The sequence below is a fragment of the Pundamilia nyererei genome, unplaced genomic scaffold (genome assembly GCF_000239375.1).
Source record: "Pundamilia nyererei isolate P.nyererei 1_Seehausen unplaced genomic scaffold, PunNye1.0 scaffold00044, whole genome shotgun sequence".
In the NCBI taxonomy this organism is placed as follows: Eukaryota; Metazoa; Chordata; class Actinopteri; order Cichliformes; family Cichlidae; genus Pundamilia; species Pundamilia nyererei.
In genome coordinates this window covers 1,858,884-1,882,527 of record NW_005187445.1, presented here as the reverse complement: position 1 = coordinate 1,882,527, position 23,644 = coordinate 1,858,884, and the positions used below count along the sequence as shown (strand labels likewise).

The 23,644-nt window shown below is 37.6% G+C and overlaps 1 protein-coding gene across 4 annotated transcripts in view; it reads right to left on the bottom strand.

Moving 5' to 3' along the window:
* The window catches only part of LOC102194619 (microphthalmia-associated transcription factor-like), a 29,079-nt gene that overhangs the window by 4,619 nt on the left and 816 nt on the right, over window positions 1–23,644 (bottom strand). The window contains exons 1-9 of one of the 4 annotated variants that reach the window (XM_005731707.1): window positions 23,276–23,524; window positions 11,841–12,081; window positions 2,712–2,927; window positions 2,355–2,450; window positions 1,980–2,097; window positions 1,565–1,657; window positions 1,412–1,468; window positions 1,186–1,261; window positions 129–276 (exon numbers count right to left, since the gene is read on the bottom strand). In XM_005731707.1, the coding sequence (XP_005731764.1) occupies window positions 129–276; window positions 1,186–1,261; window positions 1,412–1,468; window positions 1,565–1,657; window positions 1,980–2,097; window positions 2,355–2,450; window positions 2,712–2,927; window positions 11,841–12,081; window positions 23,276–23,379 (1,149 nt within the window). In that variant the 5' untranslated portion in view covers window positions 23,380–23,524. Of the gene's footprint in view, window positions 1–128; window positions 277–1,185; window positions 1,262–1,411; window positions 1,469–1,564; window positions 1,658–1,979; window positions 2,098–2,354; window positions 2,451–2,711; window positions 2,928–11,840; window positions 12,082–16,339; window positions 16,530–23,275; window positions 23,525–23,644 lie in introns of those variants that run through there. The other 3 variants (XM_005731708.1, XM_005731709.2, XM_005731710.1) reach the window with 3 other exon arrangements.

Below are 23,644 nucleotides of genomic sequence, written 5' to 3'. Positions count from 1 at the left end.
TCCCTTAAGCTATCTCATAAAAGTGTATTCATTTCTTCCAACATTAGTATAAACGTTTTTCTCCTCCCCTTTGAAATCCCTACACGTGACACATTTTTGAATTTTCTCATCTTCATCAAAGCTTTTACCTGTATTCTCAACATCAGATGCCGGTTGGCATGCTCAAGCTTCTTCTGACGATTCTCCAGCTCCTTGGCCCTCTGCTGTTCCCGCTGCAGCTTCCTGATGTAGTCCACTGATGCCTTCAGGATAGTGCCTTTGTTCCAGCGCATATCTCTGATATTTAAAAAGGAACCATTATTTTTACATCCAAACGTTTAAATGTCAGTAGATAGTCTAATGTACGTCTCTGCAGTTAACAATTAAGAAAGAGGAGAGAATAAGATTGAGGAAAAATGAGCAGAACTTTTGCAGAGGTCATAAAGTTCTTTGCAGAAATTGTTACTACACAAGACGTTTATGCACAATAGTCACAAGCAGTCATAAGGATGACCCTGAGCTCCCTGAAAAAAACATGAATGTTGCAGCAGATGTTTTGCAGGAATAAAAAATGATCTTTAGTCAACTTTATGGGAAAACATCCCTCCTGAGGATTTCATTTGTACAGTTAAGGTTAAGTTAGGTCAATTTGGAAGTGGTACTTACACCTGACAGGCAACTAATAAAAATTGGCAATGCTAGAAAGAAAATGTGTGCCTGCTTTTTCATAAATGTGTACTCATTTAAACCAGGTCTGCTGGTGAGAATCTTGAATTTGTGCATGTGGGTGGAGGAACCAGCTGGACTTAATCAAAACAACCAGGACTGAACAGACATAACAAAAGCAACTGGGATCTTTTTAGACCCACAGGCGAGGTCAAAGGGCACAGCGATGAGAGAAGAATATGGTTAAAAGCTGAATTTGACAGTGTAATTATTATAAGCCTCATATTACATTTACAAATTTACAACATTTGCCTAAATCGAAAGATCTGTATAACTACAAACTGCATATAACTGAATGACCAGCTAGAAAAATGCAATTAAAACACAAATCATTTCCGTTTGCTATTTCTTAAGCAGCAAATCTCTCCACTAATCTTGAACACTGAGTTATTAATCTTGCATTAGATTGGCTGGATGTTTGTGGTTGCCATTACATGTATTTTTAGAAGAGTTAATGTAAGAATATATTAAGTAACTTACGGGTCATTTGATTTTGGAATTAAAGTTCCCAACTCCTTAATTCGATCATTGATGTTAAACCGTCGCCTTCTCTCAACTGCAGAACAAAAACAGAAAGGGGAAAGTATAACTAGGAATATAAGTATAAATATATAGATATTAACAAGAATTTGCTAATGTACTTAAAAATGTAGTTTAATAGTTAACCCTGTGACAACCAAAAGCACATTTAAATATTCTCACTTACTCAAATTGTGGTTGTCCTTCTTCTGCCTCTCTTTTGCCAGGGCTCTTACCTCTGCTTCTGAACAAAACGCATTTTGGTTGATCGACTAACCTGACAAAGCACGTATACAAAATGTGCAGCATCCACATTTTAAAGCTGAATACTCAGACGTACCCACAGGGAACCCTTCAGGCCTTTGATAGGTGTCAAATTTGCCGCAGGATCCTGACTTATCCAGCATATGCATGATGGCCGGGGATTGTGAAACTACATGAGTAATAATGTTGTTTTCATTATCACAATGTACAGAATTGAAATGCAATACAAGACAATAGAAGACATAATCATGTAAAGTCAACATCGCCACACAGAGGAGGATCACAAAAGCTGGACTGGATACAAAATGCTATATAATGAGCTGCGCAAAGGCCTGGAGAGTAGAACGTTACATTATCATATGTTGTTACAGAATTACTGTTGCCTGTGAGATACAGAAGCTGAACAGATATTGTTAAATGGCACAAGTTAAACATCTGTAAGAACTTTATTTATTTTTATTTCTATAGCTCTGAGTAATTTTCATGCTTACCAGAGTATTCCCTTTTGATGTTTGGCAGGTTGGCAGGGCAGGAGTTGCTGATGGGCAGACCTTGCTGGGGCATACCCTGATTGCCATACATGTCAATGAGGTTAGCAGGCACAGGGATCTGGGGAATTGAGAATTAAAAGAATTGAGATTTAAAACAGAGAGAAAAAGACGTAATATTATGCATATTATTGTGTTAACAAATGACAGTTACATATGAAGCGCAGCACAGAAGAGATCAATTACAAGGCCAAAGTATTACACCAAGGTTGAAATCTGACATCATGGAATTTGCTTCTGTTTTACCCCAAGACACATCAAATGAAATGCAGTCATGTTGTAAACTGGCTGGTATGGATAAATCATGAGCATACATACCGTGTTTGCCATCTGAAGTCCTGGGTCCATTAGACCGAGGATGTCATCGCTGTAACTGGACTCCAGACTAATAATGTCATCAATTACATCGTCCATCTAAAACCAGACAAAGTACAAATAAGTCCAGCATTACTGATCAATTAATGTCCAAGCATCATTAACCCTCTCAGGCTCAAATGAAACTTTTTGTTGCTAATGCACAACCAAGTCCTGCACTGGTACTTCTGAGTAAAAAAAACCTCATAAAATATGTATGTGGGGTAATCAGGTTGTTAGTTTTTAACTGTTGCAAATCGGCAACGCCTGCCTTGAGAGGGTTAAATAAAAAAACAGCCTAAACAACTATGGAGACCTCACCTCTTTCTCGCAGTTAGAGTTGAGGGTCAATAAGGCCATAGGGCTGTTAGGGGCACTGTTGCCCGGCCCTGGCGGCATGCCCCCGTGGTCAGAGGACTGGTTGGGGCAGGGCAAGCTCAACGCCTGAGAACCAAGCTTTCCCAGGTACCTCTTCACCTGCTGCTGCTGGGACCGTTGGATGTGGTACTTGGTTGGGTTCTCCAGGTGAGTCTGAACCTATGAGTGGAAAGATGAGTGAGGAAAATGCCAAGAAAAATGAATATGTATGTGAGAGGTAGGATATCTGATCTAAAGATTAATGGGTGTGTTGATGGTTGCAGGAGGCTCCACAGAACTGCTCCAACTACTGAAAGAGAAGTTATGCAAATATGCAGCTTGGCCACAGTAGCAATGAAATAGCACCAAAAGATGGAAGCTCATTTCAAAATGAGTGCTGCTTTTTATAAGTGCTGTTTCAAAGTTGTCTTTTATTAAAAACAACTCTAAATATAGCTCAAAGTCTTGTCTGTTCTTTGTATTTTACAGTACAGAATATAGTATTAAAATCAACTTGACAGAGACTTCAAATCCTACGATGCATTATGCATTTTTCTTTTGAGACGCTGTCAAGAGTTGTTATCTCAAAGTCTCAGGAGTAAACAGTTTCCACATATTTTTCTTCAACTCCACTACTTTCTGCGGCTCCTCAGTAACAGTCCACATATTTTAAGGAACAAATATTGCACACGCTCCTATCTCTGCACTCGCCGCTTAAGGATAAATTTGATTTCTGTAGATCATTAATCCCCACACAGCATTAATGATCCAGAAAAGCTTCTGCAGGCAAATAAACAAACTTCAGAGGCAGTGTCTGTCTGGCTGTAACATTTTAAATTGAGCAGAGCTGCTCCAATCCCCCTCGCCTTTCCAAGTTTATATTTAAACCTTCCCGTCCTGTGCTCGCTTACGTTTGATGCAATTACGAATCAGTTTCAGGATTGCAAAATGTGGACGCTGTAGTTTATGATTCAATTTAGATACATAATGCAGTATCATAAATGGCAAAGACACATTTGTGTCAGTTTAAGACGAGAAATTTCAATTTAACCTCTCACATTATCTTTGAATCTATATTCATTTTTAAACATACCTCACAAGGTTGATATCCAAGCATCTCAAGCATCATTTCCTGTTTTAGATGTCCGATTTAAAACAAACAAACAAACAAACAAAAAAAAACAACAACTCTAAACTGAGGAGTGCTCTAGCTGTTTCCTTCTTGGTTGCACCAGACGACTAAGGCTGCTAATAGGAGGACAGACACACCAGCTCATCTTTTAAAAGGCAAGAAACTTCATTAGTTATGCATGTCAGGGAATCTCTGTCAAATACAATGAGCCTTTTTAAATGTGTGTTGTTTTATGTAAAATCTGTATTTATTACTTTATGGTGTATCACTTGATGTCAGGATGTGGTGCAAACAGTTAGAGCCTTTGTTTTGGAAGGGCACCTCTTTTACTGAATCTTGCCCGGGGTGCTTACTCTGCCCTATCCACTTTGTTAACCCATGTGGATGCTTGGCGTGTGCTCCCTGTTTAACACAGCACAAAGAATAAAGTCTATGTCATCCTTAGTTGTCTTCAGCTTTTTAATTGACAAGAACAGGCGAATCATAAGCCCAAAAGAAATTATGCATTTTGTTGTGCATAAACTTTAAAAGTCTATGCTTATTAACAGACCTGAGGAGGCCACGGGCTGTAGATGAACTCTAAGCTACCCCTGGCATTTTCCTCTGCCTATGTGAAAACTTCCTCAGTTTGCACACTGCACTCAAGAGTTTCAATTACAGCGAAAGGTTATAAAAATTAGTTGTTGAGACTGCCTTATAGAGTATAGATATTACTTCGTCCCATCTGTTGAAACTGATTCCAAATAAAAGTGTGATAGTCATTCATGTGTGGAGGTTTGCAAAGTTCCAGACGTATATTGGATTATTTAAAATCATTGGTGTTTTCTGTACACTATGGACATTCCCGTGATCGGCCTTATAATGCATAACCAGTATTCTTATTAACTATGCACTCACTGAATGCAGATTATTGTAATCTAATATAAAGGTTTTCACCCAGCACTGTCATAGAGATCATATATGATGTATATATTTTGTGTATGTTCTGAAAATCAACAGAAATGCCTCTCAGTATTTGCAGATTTACACATTTTAATTCAATAAACTCTGAAATATAAAATAAAGCAGACTAGTTTGAATGACTTAAATCACTTTTACAGGTGTATGTAAATAAAGCCGAGTATAACCATTAGGTCAGGTGAGGTTATCAATCTTATTGTCTCTCTGTGACTGTCAAATTCTTCTTTCCAGAACAGAAGCTCTTTCAGAGCCTCTTTTCCATGTTCATGTACCATTGTTCTTCAGGGGATACTCATGTGAGCCACATTAACATCCTCTACAACTGGCTATTAAAAATTGACACTATGGCTAGTTTTACTTACAAGAGCTGAGTCACATTATCTAGTCACACTTTGTATATCCTGCAGCTAAGACTCAGATCACCTTGGGCTGTAAATTGTCCTCACAAGGTTGTAAAGCTGACACCACAGAGGGGGGCACATTTACAGTCAGTCAATGACTCATTAACAAGAACGACATCACACTCTGGGCAAAAGAACGAGGCTCATTAGTGATGGTCACTAACAACATTCTTTATTCTTTACACTGCCTTCACCGTTGGTGTATTGTTATGCAAATGACGTCACCAGAAAATGTATAAAATTTGATCCATAATTGGATTTTATGCCACTTACTTATATATATGATGAAATGATTACATTTTAAAACTGCAGAGGCGCCGATCCTGATAATGGACTGAACCTAATCAAGAGCTATTAATGAGCAACACAATTATTTGCAATGCACGCATAGATAATGTGTAAGCAAACAGTGAATTCTTGTTATCTATGGTATTTATCAAAGACACAGGCTGATTTAAGTCAGTCACATTTTTTAGAACAGGCTCTTAATTTTTCATTTCGATGCTGAAACAACAGCCTTTGTTGTCCTACATTTTAATAAGGCCCCGTAAAGTTTTGAAAAAGAGAAATGTGTTCTGAATACATATCAACTTGATGTATTTATTTATTTATTTTTTAATAATTTTGCTTTAAAACTACTGTTAACACTCTATTTCAAAAAACAAATCAGTATGTAGGAAAACCTGTATAATCCACAGCATATGCCACAGCACAACCAGCGGCGTTGCAAATGTTTGTTAATTAGTGTCTTATTTATTCATATGAACTCTTATCTCAGCTTCTTTCAGCTGCTCACTTATTTGCAGGGGGTTGCCACAGTGGATGGATCCACATATTTGATTTGGCACAGATTTTGATGTCCTTCCAGATGCCCTTCCTCCCAGGGATTTATGTCTTCTCCTAGTCCTAAACGTGTGATCTTCTGCTTTGTAGGCAAATGCTTTAACCCCTACATTATGGAGCCTCTACTAATACATGTTTAAGCACAATGAAGAATTCTTTCAAGTAGTAATTACATAGACAGTGAGTGATTTTTCTGAAAAGTCTCACATCTTAGTTATTTCTTAATCTCAGAATCGAGTTCAGGTCAGATTCAGTTCTCAAGTATTGCAAATTTTGCTGATAATCAACCCCAAACATCAAGAATGGAACTGAAACTCCACACTGTATACTGCTTAGTGTATCAATTTGTATTTAAACAATCCTAGTGGCACAATTAATGTTTTTCAGATTTCCCAAAACAATTAAATTAAATTAAATTTAAATTTAATTAAAAAATTTTCTCGTTTTTGTTAACCAGGCAGGTTCTTCATGGTCTATTTAGTCTTATCAGTTGTTTTTTTGCAACACTTGGAAGTGCTGAGAACAAAGTGAGATGTCTTTGCTTCTTTTTCAAAGTTGTATGTTTTGAGTAAAGGAGAAATCAGAAATGCTGGACAGAGTCACTGGATGTAAAATTTACAGCTTAAAAAATAAAGCGCTACTTTTTAAAATCATGGCAACTGTTTTGCTTTCTTTCTGATTCATGTGACTAGTTTGAGGCTAAAATCATGCCTTTTGATAATTTGTAAAGGTATTTGGAATTAAATCCCACTCTTAAAAACATGCTATTACATGCTGCCTCTGTGTCTTCAGGCAGATGATGGTGATTGGACAGAAATATGACAATATACAGTAATATTTCTAATACTTGAAACTCTCTTTTTCATTCCCTGTTTTTCATTTTTGTAATATTTCCGTTACAGTTTGAGATGACTTGCCCAGTCCTTTCAGCATAGATACAATGATGAGACATGTTTCCTCCTCCACAGCTTTTCTTTCCCAGCCTGTAGCGTTTAGCCTCTCACATTTATCTTTTGGCCCTCTGGGGAGGTCCAGACCTCCAGCTTGTAAGCCACTGCTGTAAGCATAAACGTACAGAAAGACTGTTTGTTATACACACAAAGACACATGTCTTGTGTGTGTGTATAACAAATCACACGTACATGGGTATTTTTGGCCTTTCTAGGCTTCTCGGCCTCGTGTCCACGTGCAGACACAGCTTTTAAGTTTAAGTTGAAAAGCTAATCCTTTAGAAAACTTGCATGGGAAACTATTTATGAACACTGTTTGTCAGTGATGATGTTTAGACAGAAAACTCACAGTGTCAGTGCTTCTTATTCGCCAACAAGTCTTTGGGGTTAGGGTTATATCACCGTCTGTTAGTTTGGCAAGCTCTTGGCAGTAGAGTGTTTTTGTATTTTCATGCAGACAGAGATTTGTTTTATAAAAAACAGTGATTGTGTGATTGTGATTTTTCCTAAAACTATTAAAAAAAAAAAACACCCATGTACGTGTTAACTAATCCTCCATCCTTGTCTCATGCATTTTAACACACCCACAGCTGATAGCTGGCACTGTCTAAAGATAGAAACAAAAAAAAAAGTTTCTAAGGGATTACTGTAGGAAGCCTACACACACACACACACACACACACACACACACACACACACACAGAATTCTAATATAGAAACAAAGAGGGCATTCAGGGCATTATGTGCACAAGACAAAGTATAAAGGTGCCCTAATTAAAACTACAAGCACAACTGCATACACCCATTAATACAGCACATGTAACACTTGGCTTTGAGTGAGTAAAAGTCTTGATTCATTTGTGCTACATTTACACACTGCAGGGTTAGGGTTAACTAAAATGATTGGCCGATCAATGAAAATGCTAAAAAACAAAATAAACAAACTAATAAACGAACCTATTCTGATAACTTAATTTGTCATTTGAGTGAATTTTAAGGTGAAAGTAGTTTCTAGATTCAAGTGCGGTGGAGCTAAGAATGTAAGGACTTGCTGCTTTTCTTTATCCATGTGATAGTAAACCGAAGATTTTGTGTATTTGGACTACTGCTTGTAAAAACGAGCCTTTTTTAAGATATGAAGCTGGAATTTAACCCTTTAAAAAATGGTGACTTTCGTTTTTCACTAAAATGTAGCAAATGAATGAATGACGCAAACAACAATGCAAACATAAAAATAAGATAATTTCGAATGAATCTCATTCTAGTACATGTAACTAGTAGGTTTAGGCAATCTGTGACAAAGACATGTTTAGCAGGTTGAAATCTGTTTGTTCTGTCTTTACATTGAAATGAGCACAGGGGCTTCTTCTAGCTTGTTTTGTCCTCAGGGATTTCCTAAATTATCCCACATAATTAGATGATCTCACTGTTTTGGGTGAATTCAATGGAGCCCCTGAAGGCTCACAGATCCCAGCCTGGAACATCTCGACCTTGTCAAGCCATACGGCTCCTGTTGTTACATGGAAATAATTTTAGGCGTGACAAATCATTAGTTTATAAGCTGGAAAAAGGATCATTTAATGGTGTGCTTACAAAGCTGGCACACTTTGTGGAAACACAGAACATACATAGAGTGACAAACATCTACAGGACTGCTGCTGCATATAAACTACGTGCAAGAAGTTTATCGTGGTGATGTTCATGATTGATTTAGAACAGATTCATCACGTACTATTGCACACATCTACAATTAATCATTAGGTTTTCAGTTTCTGTAAAGGCCCAGCACGCAGAATAATGAATTATAGAGAGATCTTAGTGCCAGCAGCCAGCATTCAAACTTCACTTAACAGTCTTTCCAAAATACAGTTTAGAAATGTGGCATCAACTACTAACTCTTGGCATCTGTATCCATGGAAAACAAAAAAAGCTTGTTGTTTATCATCTCGTTTTTAGCCACCAACAGGCCCAAGGGCATAAGCAACATAACCCCCAAAGAGTCAGAAACACTGCAGAAATGAGCACAAAGCATCCAGCTGTACTAAGAGAGGACGTAGGGTTAGTGCAGAATGACAAACAGTGATTTGTATTTTTTTGACTTGCATGCTACAGGCATTCCATGATGGGCCAACCAGGATATATTAACAAGACTGCCCCCATTTTCTATGCAGACTAGAAGAATAGGCCACTTTGTCTCACAGTTAAGCTGCTAATGTGCTCTGCAGAATTTGCAGACAGCAACTGTGATGCTAATGTGAGCAGCAATTTATGGGTTTTCCTCTGTACTTTTGTAATGCTGTCATGCAAAAGCCCAAATTACCACCGAATAAAAATCGTGTGTTGTTTGTATAAAACTTGGGTTAAAATGAGCAGGAACTGCTAAAAACAAAACAAAAAAACTCCAACCAAACAAAAACAGAGATTATGATCACGTGAATTTGCTCATCATCTACAATCATATTGAGCAAAAAGGTACTAATAACTAACGTGATTAAAGTGATTAATCAGTGTTGGTTACTGCGGAGAGAAATGTTATTAAAGCTATCCTGTAATTTCACGAAATGAACACTGAAGGTTTTTTTTTACATGTCATTGTGTGCTGAATCAGTTCTGAAATTCAAACCAAACTGAAACATCTGTGTGGTACTTCTGTGTATTTTCTTTTGTATATCGGTCACGAGCCGTCATATAATCCACAAAAATTGTACAGGGTACTTTGTTCTTTTTGTGGCGCCATAAATCCTTTGAAAAAGGAAAAAAAAAAAATCAGAAATCATTTTTTTAACCCTTTCAGAAACCTATCCTACGTAAATTTCAAAGCAGTGTTTTTTTTCTCTAAAATATTCCATGGAATGAAAGGGCTGGGGGCTAATTACAAGCATTCTTCACTGAATTAGCGTTCGGTGTGTGGTAAGGCTGTGCTCGCCTTTTTCTTGATCCCCAAACTGATCCCCTTCTTATTCCTAAAAAGGTCAGAGGTCACTTGGTTAATTAAGGGTCCAATCAGTCTTTAGATAAACTCATCTGAGCTTAATGTTTGCACTTTTTGAGGTCCAGCAGCTCTGCCTGGTACCCCTGAGCTTTATGTGGACTCTGCTAATCTACCAACAGACAGGAGAGCAGGTTAACCCAGCTCAACAGCACCAAGCTGGAATGGCCTTTTCATTTGAGGACTTCAGTCAATGAAGAATTTCTGTAAGCTCTCGCCAAAGCAGAAAAATGACTCTAACTTGATGTATTGTACACAAGGTTAGGGTTCGGGGAGGGGGCGTCCTAAGTCTTTCAAAGAGCTGCAGATTATAGAGAGTAAGTAATGTTTATACAGCGTGAGAAGGGTAATGTTTTCAATGGCTATACTGTTTTTGTCCTTTACTGTTGGCCCATGCCACACACATCCAAGGGTGATGAAAGTGTGGCTGGGCAAGTAACCATGAAATCTCAGAGAGTGTTGTGGGTGGATTTAACTCAACAAAGATTATTCAGTAAATCACAGTTTATCGGCATCGTTACTACTCTGAGATTAAACAGTGCAATTAAAATGTAGTAAATGTCTAGGTAAAATTATGACTAAAAGCTTTTAGCATACACACAGCTGAAATTGTTTGCCAAACATAATGGATAAACAGCGTGAATAGCTTCATACAACTGTCAGCTAACAGTATGGGTTAACAGTTGAAATCGCAAGATAAAACCACAACTAAACTGTTGACATAGTACCGATGAACTGATTAAACTTTTACCTAACAAGCACAAATGTCTGACATAGACAGATTTTTAGACCTTTAACTACAGGCATTATTAAACATAAGTATTTGTACGAGATCCTCTTATGTGTCACATATATTTTTCACGTGGAAGACTTGTTCCTGTTATTGCACAATTTTCTAAAAGAGGAAGTCAGAGACAAAACCAGCTGCTTATTGACAATCCATGTTAAAGAAATGCAAAATCTAAAAATGCACAAAAAGGCAAGTGTCCTCGTGAGTAATTACACTAACTACACAATATCGTAACACCTCGATATTGATATTTTTTTCAGAAATCACAAACAGAAAAGTTGAAAAAAACGCACTAAGTTGATATGTAAGGAAGACAAAATTCTCGTAATTTGCACAAAAACACTTTCCAAATCACTACCACACAGTGTTTTTTATAGGGAAAGCCACTGAATTCAAGGTAAAATGCCGGAACAAAAACACTACAAAAAAACCCAGCAATTATACCAAAATCCTCAGAACACGACAAGTCGAATGAATTTCTAAAGATGTTTCATCAAGATTGCAACCTCTGAAAGCACATGCTGTGGACAAACAGAAAGACTTACCGAAATGCGTTGTTAAAATGCGCTCTCGAACACTACGGTCTCTACTCGTACAGAAAATCTTAACAGTCTCCTGTCCCTCAGACTGCCAAGGAATCAAAGCTATGAAAAGATGTGAATGTAGCTGAGCAAATAGGATTAAAGATGGCTAAATCCAAATGGCTGGAAGCACAGCATGCATTAAAGAGGAATTCTCTCAGGAAAGATAATCCCCATATACGCATTTTAACACACTTCACTCACTCCTGTTTTTTTGTTTTTTTTTTACACACAGTCATAGTAAACCATGATTGCCCGACTATTCATGCACGAGTCACTAAAATCTATAAATACATCTGGACCATTCAGGCTGCACCAATGACACATACAAAGTTTAATTCCACAAGTGGAAACTTTGCACAGATACTGTAACAGCCTTCTAATAATACACATCACCCCATTCTTTGTTGCTCCCTACCATCAGAAACTTGAACCATGCTTTCTTACCTTTAGCACCTCCATTGGGACCTGTGCAGCAGGTGGTAAACTGACCGGGACACTGACATTGATGGCAGGCGTTTGGGCCTGTGTAGTTTGTGTGTACTGGGAGGCCTGTTGTCGCTGCTGCTCCCGCCGCTCCTGCTCCTGAAGCTGTTCCCGCATCAGCTGTTGCCGCAGCAGGATGCGCGATGTCATGGCCGAGGAGCTCAGCGGGGGCTTGGATGAACTGTGTTGGTCTGTCGGACTGCTGCAGAGGGGAGAAAGGGATGATTGGAGAAGATAAGAGAGAAGGCAGAGGGTCGATTAGAAAGATGAGGTGAAAAGAAAGAGTGCTAGAAAGGGTAGAAAGGGGTCAAGAAAACCAGAAAAAAAGAAGAAAATTGAGGGACGATGGATGTAATAAAAAGCCAATGTTAGCATGAAGAAAACTAGCAGAGAGGATGACTTCAGGGGAAGAAGTCAAAAGGGAACTATTAGCTTTTGTTCTGCAAAAATTAATATTAAATGACTGGTTGATCTATGTTGATAACCTGTTATTTTAACCCTTGATGATCAGCCATCGTCAAAAGCTTGTCAAACAGAACAAGCAAAGCTATGGGAATTTGCAATGAGTACTTTTTGTTGCTATTTTTTATTTTACAAAGATAAATAATTAAGCAGCCCTGCTTATTTGCTCTTAGAAAACAAATACTTGAACCTCCATGAAATCACTTACTATCAATATCTATTATCAATTAAGATGTCCTTTCAAAAAGGAAAACAATGTTGTGATTTTAATGACTTTGGAAGGCACAGGCATTTTGCATTTGTAGACAAAACAAAAAGAGGAACATTTTGTCTGTAAAGGTTGTTTCAGTTTTCCCACTCTTTTAAATTTAGATGGCTACTCCCCAGACAGAGTCCTGAAGTCCTAAAATAGAGAGTCTCTGCTGAAGCAGAAGTTGTCGGGACAAAGCCTCCATCGAGTGAGTGATCCTTTTGATAAAACTCAGTAAAATGTCTGGCCAATCCAGCTGTGCAGTAATCGCACTAATTAGCCAGCGGAGTCAAACAGCCTCAGCTTGCAGCGTATTCAGTGGGTGTTGAGCCCTCAACATACCATAAATCTCCCCTCAGCAGTGGATATAATCTCATTGTCTACAACCACACCCACTGAACCCTGCACCAGATATTAGACAAAACAATACTGTATAACAAATATATATAATAAAATATATTATAAAAGCAAAACACAGGCTGAACTCTGGCTTTTCTCTGGAAGCACTTCAGTGGTTTGGGTGTCTAAATTCAACAGCTACGTTTCTTCCTTTGTTCCTTTGTGCTTCACCCAATATATGGAATCAGGTTTAGTGTTCAAAAGAATAATTCCTTCTGCTGTGTGACTTTGGGCGATTGTGTTTCCTTTCATCCCACAAATTTCATAACAAAAGTCACTAGATCTAAAACTCTTGATTTCCTCTGCCAGAGCCAGAGGCTTTGATTCTTCTTTTTTTCCTTTAATCTACTTCAGTGATTAAATGATCAACGGTTTGTTGCAAGAACAAATTCGTTTCTGTTCCCTTTCTTTTGGTTTTACAGTTCAAATGTGACATTTGAATTGATTTGGAACTACAGATGGATTTATTGTTACATTCTTTGGATAAACTAGAGCTGATTAATAATAATAATAATGATAATAATAATAATTAGTCACATTTGTTACATGTTGAAGGCTTTTGGTTGGAGAAATCAGCTTTTGTTAAAATGAACAGGTTTTTTTTTTTTAAATGAACGCTTAAATAAAAAACATAATATACACTGAATAGTTTAAGTACATAAATGTACTGGATAGTACAGTACCTTTATCACCTACTAGAAATCAGTACTCCTAAAAACTTGAGGAACTTTCTGCTTAATTTGGATTTTCACGTATCTGACAGCTACATTCATGGAGGTTTTAAAAACACACTGAATTTAACAAAGAAGCTGTAATGTGTGGAAAGAATATAAAAAGGGCAACACAGTAGCATACAGTTTAAACTACCACTTACATAAGTGCTTGCTTTTTACTACGTACTTCTAGATGCACAGAGTAGCTTGCTCAATTTCTGACCACCAGGAGTGCTACTGAGCAAAGTTTTTGGGTGGGTCCACAGTTTGTATGGCATTGTTTGAATTTGTGTTGTGCATAAATGTCAAGGTTATAGTTAACTTCAACTAAACTCAAAGCAAAAACTGGTGTGAAAAGAACTTTATGAACCTACATAAAAGTGGAAAGTTGGAAAGAAAACCAAAATTACATGATTAGTTACAGGAAATGTTTTTTGTTTTAGTCTTTGTAAATTTGCTCACATTTGTCAACACAACCAGCCTGAGGAGGCATTGGTGCGTGCTTATTGAGAATACAATGTATACATAACTCTTAAGTCAAATGTTTGCATAGTAATAGCCATTACAAACTTCCTAAGTCTTGCCCCTGGCAAATAGCCCACTTATTAAAATAATGCAGTAAAATGAATACTGAAACTAATAAAAAGTAAACTAAAAGGAATTATTATTAACTAAGAAAAATTTAAACATGCAAACCTATTTTGAAAGCTAACTTAGCTTTACTGAATTAAAAAAAACAAAACAACTAAAAATAAAGTAACTGATGAGTGACTCGGTGAAGGTACTAATGCTTTTAGAAACCTGTCAAATAAGTGAAGCTAAACCAAGTAAGCCTCTATTCTGCTCACAGGCCTTACAATGCTACAAGATTTCTCTTTGTGCATCCTTTTGTACTAGTGTATATGGTCCTCAGACTATCAGTATAATATTCCTTTATTTTGATGTTGCTTATGGGAGAGAAGATCCTGTATCCTGTTTTTGCTTGTATATGCTATAAGTTACCGGTATGGTTCTTAGAAAGCATATAAAAATAGTAAAAAATTGACATCGGCAGAAGTAAAAAGTCAGAATTGCTCAAGAAAATTACAATTGATACGTCTCTTATAATCTTATAACTTATAACCGCTTTGCAATTGATTAAGAAATAATTTGTAAAGATGATGTGAAAACCACAGTGATTCTGATAAGCTTGCTGTCCAGGCTTGAGCTGAATTAAACTTGTTGCACATTTATGGTGGAGTTTAGAGTTTTACAGCAGGACAAAGGTGCATTACCATGTTATTCTTTTTTTCATAATTGTTGGAAGAAATAATTGTAACCAAATTAAAATTCTGATACAAGTGCACAACACTATGTAATTCAAAGCATTGTAGGAGGTAGCATTTTAGGCTAAAATATGATATGACATGATCTAGGGGTAGTGTTACAATAAAATAAAAGTATGACTTTGGAGAGTTATTTTCTCGTAAATTTTCACGTTCTTTTAGTTTTTTTTTGTAAATGCACCTGTTTTGTTTGTGTAAATTTGCTATTTTTTTTCATAAATGTGCAATTTTTTTCTTATAAACTTTGAGAAAATTGCAAAATTTCTCTTTTCAGAACCCTTTATTATCTTTAGCTGCCCTATTACAAAACTGTACAACATATGACCTCATGGCTTTTTTAAATGACGTTCTTAATAATTTGATTGACTTGTGTTTGTGTATACGAATGACCAGAAACCTCTCAGAAAGGCAAGGCTGAATGTCTCTGTCTCTTTCTCTCTGTTTCTTTCTTTTGACTGTTTGTTGGCTCTTTGCCAAACAAACCCATGAAAGACATAAAAAGCTCTTTTGTCCTTTTAAAATTTCATTCGTGTGTGCGCACACCTCCTCTTATGTTCGTGTGTATCTCAAGGGAAAAAAACGAAAAAAACAATGGTTGTACAGTCTTGAAGAGTCCCACCCACTCAACTCATGATTCCTCTGATTCTGCTCACTACTGTGCCTTCATCATACTTCACCATTAGTCAAACTGTCAGAGCTGAGACTTTGAAGCAGAATTCAGTGACACACTAAAGACAACAAACAACCAGGAAAATTCAGCTGCAATACTGCATCAAGACAGAAATCAAGTAACATTGTGGAGCGACAAAGTCTGAGAAGAGTCAAAACACTGAGCTGTTAAAGGAAAATACTCTCCAATAAAGATGCACTGCAGCTGTAAAACTGCTGGTAATTGACAGGCGATCGATTCTGCAGACCTAATGACTTCTGTGTGACTGAATAATAACTCTACCATTACAGTCTCATTAAAAAAAACAAATAACTAGCATGCCAAAACATGATACCTCTTCTGTTATTAACTTTATGTCTTAAGTATGAGATTTCTAAGCTTTTCAGGCACTCACTCCCTCGCTATAAGTGACCAGTGACCAGCTGCAATTAACTATAATAGACTGATAAATGTATATCCTGACATACAAAAACTATTCAGCACATAAAAACACAAGGAGAAATCTTCCAAGACTACTTCCCACATATAGCTCAGTGCATGGTGCCCTTCATGTGTACATAGTGTTGAACAAACATATAGATTCCAAAATAAAGCCCAAATGCACTGCAGCAATACCACAGATGCTGAGGCGCCATACTCACAGACAATCAAATGAACAGGGTCTGTACACTTGCACTCCTACAGCCTCCATATTTGTTTGTTTTTCCCTGAAGGTGCACCACCCGCCCTTGGAGAGCAGTGAAAGTCATGCTGGTGGTGCAGCGCTGAAAGTGTGTCAGAGAGGGGAGGCTCCAGGGCCCGGCCTGGAAGCTCCAATCGCCACGCAGAGTCCCAGGCATAGGACCAGCCCCGTGCAGAGCAACAGCAAAGCAGAAGAGAGGAGCATGCAGGCGTCTACTGGAAACACACTGTCCATCAATATGCCGCTTTAAAACCACGCAGATAGTGTTACGCTTAGAGACATGTACCGACACGTGTTGGGTAGATGGACTACAACCAAGTAGGGGTCGCTGTCCTGTGAAAATCTTGTATCTCAAAAGTATCATAACTCAAAAACGTGTTTGCTTTTGCCAAGTGACACTGCATTTTAGAGAAATTGAAAGGATTTCAAATGGTTTATTTAAACCTTAAAGTCTCCCTTTATTTGTAAAATATGCTGCTTATTGTTTCCTCTCATGTTTGACCTTCACAGTGCATAATAATAAGTTTGACACTACCAAGCTGACTTCACATTCATCTGCTGAGGCATTAACCTTAATTTGAACTAAATATGTGTACATATTAGCATGACTTTTTTACAGCTTTCATGGCTGATACAAATACTCACTTTCAAATGACAACTGCAAAAAAAAGAAATAGTAGAATGCAACATATGTTCTGCTGCTGCACGAGGCTGGCACACTACACAATAGAAATGAACTGACATGAAAGAAAAAAAAAAAGACACACTATGTGCTTATTTTCATTAGTTTAAACATCACTCCCCAGATTAGGTGTATTCTAAAGAACCACATTAAACTCATTAAAGCTCAACTTTTCTCCCGCTGGTGGCCGTTCAGTGTGTTTTTCAGGAAGCAGACAGTGACTTATGCAGACCACACTGCATATAACTATACAGTGAGCACAGGATAAGAGCAGTGAAAATAGGCAATCTAACCAAAACACAGGCAAACTGAGTACTAGTAACAATCCTGTCTCCTATTTCTTTCTCTCTACCAAACTGCAGGAGTTGCTGCCCTTCTAGCAGACTACACAACCTCTCTGCTGGAATACAAATGAGTGATTATGACCCTACATGACAGTGTATTGATCTACTTGGACTCCTGTGCTGATCAAACATGCGCAGCTTGGTGCAGCTGGAATGATAGTATGAAGTCAGTCACAAGCAGGCAAATCATAAATAATAGAAAGCATCTGTATGCATGTCTAGACCGTCAATTATGTGGGGTTTGTACACAGGGAATGCAATAGAAGTGATTTTTTTTTGTTTTTTGTTTATTTGTCTAAACACCAAACAGGAAAACAACTGTACAAATGATTTAAATTAGGTAAATAGTTCAACCCTGTAAATATCTCGGTAAACATCTGGGTAGAAACTTTGTATTTACTGTGCATAAACACTGCATAAGCACAGGAAATGCCTTAGCATCTTCAAACACAGACAAAACAGCATTTTGTTGTATAGCCTATAAAGTTATATATAGCAATGCCTTTTTGGAGATATGGTGGGGCCCTACGCATTATTAGGTACATGGTTTTAATGTCGTGACTCACAGATATCCTGACCTGTAGTAAAGCAGCAACTGTCACTGACTGCTGCTATAATAGCCTTTTTAAAAAAATCAAACAGCCCAATGGTCTACAAAACAATGGCTATTCCATAAAGAACTGTTAAAATAAAATTTATACATAATTATTTCACTCTCAAGTACAAAAGCACAACAAAACAGGGTCAGTCATAAAAGCATCTAAAAAGAAAATCAGGTACTTTGCAATGTGCTTCCAGGTAGCCAGGACTGGATGGAATAACTAGAACTTGCTGGGTCTTATTTCTGTAATTAGGCTCTTTGCTCTTAGTAATTCCCCTCACTTGTGTTCGGCAGGATGGCCTGCTCTAGCTGCAGCTCCCTCTCTTTTCTGTGTGCTTTAACAATGAGTAAGTAGAGCTTCCAAGGACAGTAAGGAGGAGCCTTTGATACGTTTCCCTACAGCAGGTTGAATGAGTGCAGAAGATTTTCAAGTTCATTGATATAACAATGATGTGCAAGCACAACATAACAGCTTTTCATTGTGAGACTGATTTATTCTCGGCTTTCCTTGAAGGTGATGACAGACAATCAACACATTCTTTCTTCGTAAATGAACCATGGTAACGATTCGTTGCTGTAAAATATGACTCTGAAAAAAAAATAAACGGACGCAATTCTGTGCGTCTTAACCACAAGTTAAAATTTAATAATTAAGTCACCGTGTAAAGGTATTTGTTTTAGCTGTTTAACAGTGAAGTGTGTTTTTTTTCAACAGCTAATGCATGCAAGTAATTACTTGTTATAACCTCTATATATCCTTGTAATAACAACTTACTGCTTAAATAGTTAATGAGTCATTTCCGTCTTTTTTCAAGCGAACGTGCCAAAGATTCACTGGTTCTGGTTCTTCTTGTATTTTATTGAGTAAACAACGAATTAATTCTGCACTAATCAATAATGAATCATCTAGTTGCAGGCTTCAGACGTGATCATGCCTGAAGGCTACATTTCTTTTAACTGTTAAGAATAATGACTTTTGTCAATAAAAGCGACACTCAAAGGCCTCCTCTGTTATTGCAGTTCCTTCTGGGCACCAACAGAGGCAGACAAAGATCACACGTCAGGAATATTAAAACTGCAAACCCAAATCAATCAGTAAATAAAAGATGTGGAGTTTATGATTTTTCTTTATTTTTATTTTATTCTTTATGAGGAAATCTTAAGCAGATGTGCTTGAAAAGCCACATAAGAGGTGAGAATGCAGAAAGATAACCATGATTACAGGACAAGTTGTTCTGACTGTATTTTACTCCAGCCTCAACACCTGTCTGTGTCACTTAAGCCCCTCGGTCTTTCTTAGATCATGGATGAACCTTTTTGGCATCTCTGTCTAGGACACCTCGTGGGAACAAGCTGCTCTGGACACATAGTTTCATAACCCTCAAACTCTGACTCAGCTCACGACCACTGGCTCATTGCTTTGACCTTAAATGCCTATTCTGTACTTCAGTTCTATTGCAGAAGAACTTAAATTGATTTGTGGATGTCTCCATCATTTTACTAAATTCTCTTTCCCTCTTCCTTATTTTAATTTGAAAGGTTTATTTTCTTACCAAAATATTACTACAAATGACCAAGATCTTCATTTGCTTGTTAGACACTAATAAGTTGTGAAAACTACAATATTTCTTCTGTATTTCTCTGCATCCTTGTTATTTTTAGGTAAAGTAAAATGTCTCTTCCAAAGAACTCGATCCACATTCAAGGCCCATCATCTTCCCAAACATGCCTGTAAGGAGTGTGCATTAACAGTAAGCCTGAGGTTATTTTCTTTTCTCAGCTATCATTATTATGTAAAGTGCCCTAAGGTTCATTATAATTTCCTCTTTACCAAAAACAAAAAACAAAAGTAAAAAAGTAAACAGAATTTTGCAGCGTTAAAAGTTTTGACCGCAGTCTTTTTTTTTCTTCTTTTTTTCTTTTTTTTTTTTTTGGGGGGGGGGGGGCGCTAATTTATGATTCAATTTTTGCTGACTTAAATCTGACACTTCTTTATTTTTAGCTGTTTTTTCAGGAGACTTTGAGGTCCATTCATGTTTTACCCCCCAGGCCAAGATCCAAGACAGAGAACCCGAAGTGTAGACCCGACCCACAAAGACCCATTGCGAGCTATTAAAACAGATATTTACTGAGCAACATAAACCAAGTCCCATTGTAAAGTTTTCACATTCATTCAATTCTTTATTTTCAGCTTTGTATGATTTGAAGAAAGCTTTTGAGGAAGTCTTTATATTTAAACAGACAGAGATGCGCTAACAACAGTTAATGAAATGATTAACACTGACAATCTTGCTAGCAATTGCAGTTTTGCCAGAAAACCTTGGGATCCAGCATTCATGCAGGTGTAACTTTGATACATACTTCCACGCCAAGATCCCAAATGACAAAAAGTTCGAAGCTCCATCCGCAAAAACCCAGTCCCACAACCCACATGACCAAAGGGTCTGCCAATAAAAAGGTTCAGAATACCACAGAATACCCCCAATGTCTTTGCTCCAATGGGCCACAGCTGTTTTTGTGGCTTATAACAAGCAGGGGTTTTAATGTTGTGGCTGAAAGATGTACGTATGGCATTAAATGTTAAAAGTGATCATTCTGGCATAAATTGTTACGGAAACATGTTAATTGAGCAACAAGAAAATTTCATTGTGAGGCTGATACTAAAGCAACACATTTGTTTGTTTGGTTTCTTCTGCCTAGTGTCTGCTAATCTTTACTGGCCGGGGATCTTTCTGTGTAAGACATTTGCATATTTATTCATCCATATGGATTTAATATAAGCTATGCTCAAAATCTAGTCTGTTCATTAGAAAGCAAAACTTTCAGCCTCTGTATTGACTGAGGGTGCAAAAAAAAAAAAAAAAAGATCCCTAGACTCACAGTTTCTGATATAACACATTCCCTGCTAAATTTATATAGCTTATTTACACTGCATAGAAGACTAGTTTTGCCGCCTGTCTCACATCTATATTAGGCACAAAAAGGTTGGCACGACGTCAGCAGCAGTCTGTGTGCTCTGTCAAACTGATACGCAGACAGCCAAAAAACAAATAGATCTATGAAAGCTAAGATGACATTTTTGTCGCACACAAAACTTCAAATTTAGAAACTTCTTAAGCAGCTATTAGAAGACATCAGACAACTCGGTAATCAATCAAACTAATTATAACCATTTTGCACAAAACTGTCTTATGGCACAGTCATCGTGATTATTTATTATGCTGGGTCATCTTCATGTGATAGAAAGGGGAAGTGGGATACCTTCAATCAAAGCCACGGTTCAGACGACTTCACACATTCAGGAGAAAAATGACATAAAGAAAAACAAACAGCAAAGATTCAGAAACCGTGCTGATACTTTGCGTATACTTGGAATGGCTGCTGCTGCTGCTACACCAGCGACGAAAACAACACAGCCTCAGATTCAGGCCAAGGGTGTATAACAGTGTAATGACATTTCACTAATGAAAAAATTGAAGACATTAGTTTAAAAAATGCAGAACTAGGTTAAAGGCTAAGACTGTCCAAGATGACAGTTCTTCCTCAAACAGTTCTTCTAACTGGTGTTTTGATTGAATTTAGAGAAAACGAGAGAAACCGCAAATCTGCAAGAAAATATCCAGAACGAGAGGAAGGAAAAAAAAAAAAACTGGAGTCTAGCGAACGTCTGCAGCAAGAGTTCTGTCCGAACACAGTGGCGTACTGTCCTCTGGATGTCTCGCCCTGACAATGAAGCCATGTATCACCACCTCTAAACTACGTAACAGAGAGGAGCAGACACAAAATACAAAACCTCTGACACCATCCTTGTAATAGATGCATAATCGTCATCACCATCCTCATCACAGAGGGGCATGAAATGTTATAACTTACGACTTATATTACACCCCAACAGTATTTCATTGTGATTTGAAATCATCCATAAAGGTTGATATGCAATCATAAATTGCATAGAAAAAAGTTTATTATTTATTTAATAGTAACACCTGCCAAGGGATCTGTGGTTGTTACATGTTTTCTTACTTAATTTAAATTGAATCAATCACACCAACTGAGTATTGAGAATATTACAGTTCACTGTCAGTGAGGTGTTTAGAATAAGAACAAAAACATGGTCCCCTAAAATATTAAAACAAAAAAATAAGTCCACCTTCCAGTCATCTCATAGATTTTGCTTCATATTTCCCAGCTCTGGGATCAGTTTTCACTCTTAGTAAGAGTGAAAATTGTAAGACAGCAAAAAGGGCATTTTCTAAAGTTTCTCAGTATTGTTTTGATATGCTACACAGTAGACAGGAAATCTGTCATTTCATTGCATTAAACACGTGTATAAGACACATGTATAAGACATCAAACTTGCTGTGCATTACTTCCAGAAAAAGGGTGAAAGGTGAAACAACACATAGATCTGACTCAGCTAAATGTTTCTGAGGCCTCAGTGTGTCAAAGCTGAAACTAAATTAGTAAACGTCAGTGCTGCAAGCTGTTTTTTGTTTCTGTTCTGTGTCCTTACAAGAATAAACTGTTGTCAGGACTTGGAGCACTTTGTCCAGTACTACATGCACTTAAGTTATACAACTTTTTAATAGGCCAACAACTTGCTGAAAACTAAATTTTGTCTGCCTCTTTGGTTGCTGATTTATTTTATTGGTGAAACAACTTTAGAGCATTTAATATTAACTGTGAATTTATAAAGAAGGCAACACTCCTCCACTGAAAGAAACATCAGGTTTGATTTATTTATGTTACCACAGCTTATCTAACAGTTAATACTTTCTTACACACTTTTGACACTTCAAAGCTGTTAATGCACAAGGTGTAGTGCCATAGTAGACTTATGGCACTTTTTACACACTTGTTGTTATGCAGTTATACTTAAAAAATAGGTAGTTCTCGGGAGATTTAAAGAAAAATCTTATATATAACAATAACTCACAATTCTGATTTAGGAGTACCTGAATATCAGCCATCAACACAAGACAGGCTGAGCATCACCTTGCTAAACTCTGACCTGTCTGCTCCTCTGTGAGCTAATATTTGAAGTTGATGTTGACAAGACAACACCCATGTGTTGCATAACTTCATGCAAGCAGGATGACCATAAGGAACGAGGGCTGAAACCCGGGACCAGCTTCAGTAACATCAATGAGGAAGCCCGCACATTCATAGACTTTGGACAACACTTTAAAAAGTCTGCAGCCTAATTATCACCTTAACCCCCAAAACGCTCCAGCGTGAGAAATAACTGTCCACGGCAAAAGAACTGACCTGTTTTTCAAGGGCTGACTCTTCAATTCGTAATACGTTTTAGGCTCCTCTTGAAAATCCTCTCCGACCTCGAAGTCGGGAACTATTCCCGATTCCGACTGCATACTTGCAGATGTCAACTTTTGGAGACGCTAAACCTTCTTTAAAAAAAAGCAGACGGGTGATATTCGTGCCCCAGTAGTCCGCACAGTACCAACCGTCAACGCAAGCCGCCTCTGCCCAGGATCCGGAGCTCTGTAGTCCTTCGCGGCAGCGGCTAAACTGCAGCTAACGGGCTGAAAATGATCCAGAAACTACAACTACCAAGATGCTCCGGGGATGTAAACGTCAGCACAATTCTGATTGGCTGCAGTATCCGACGGGATTTTT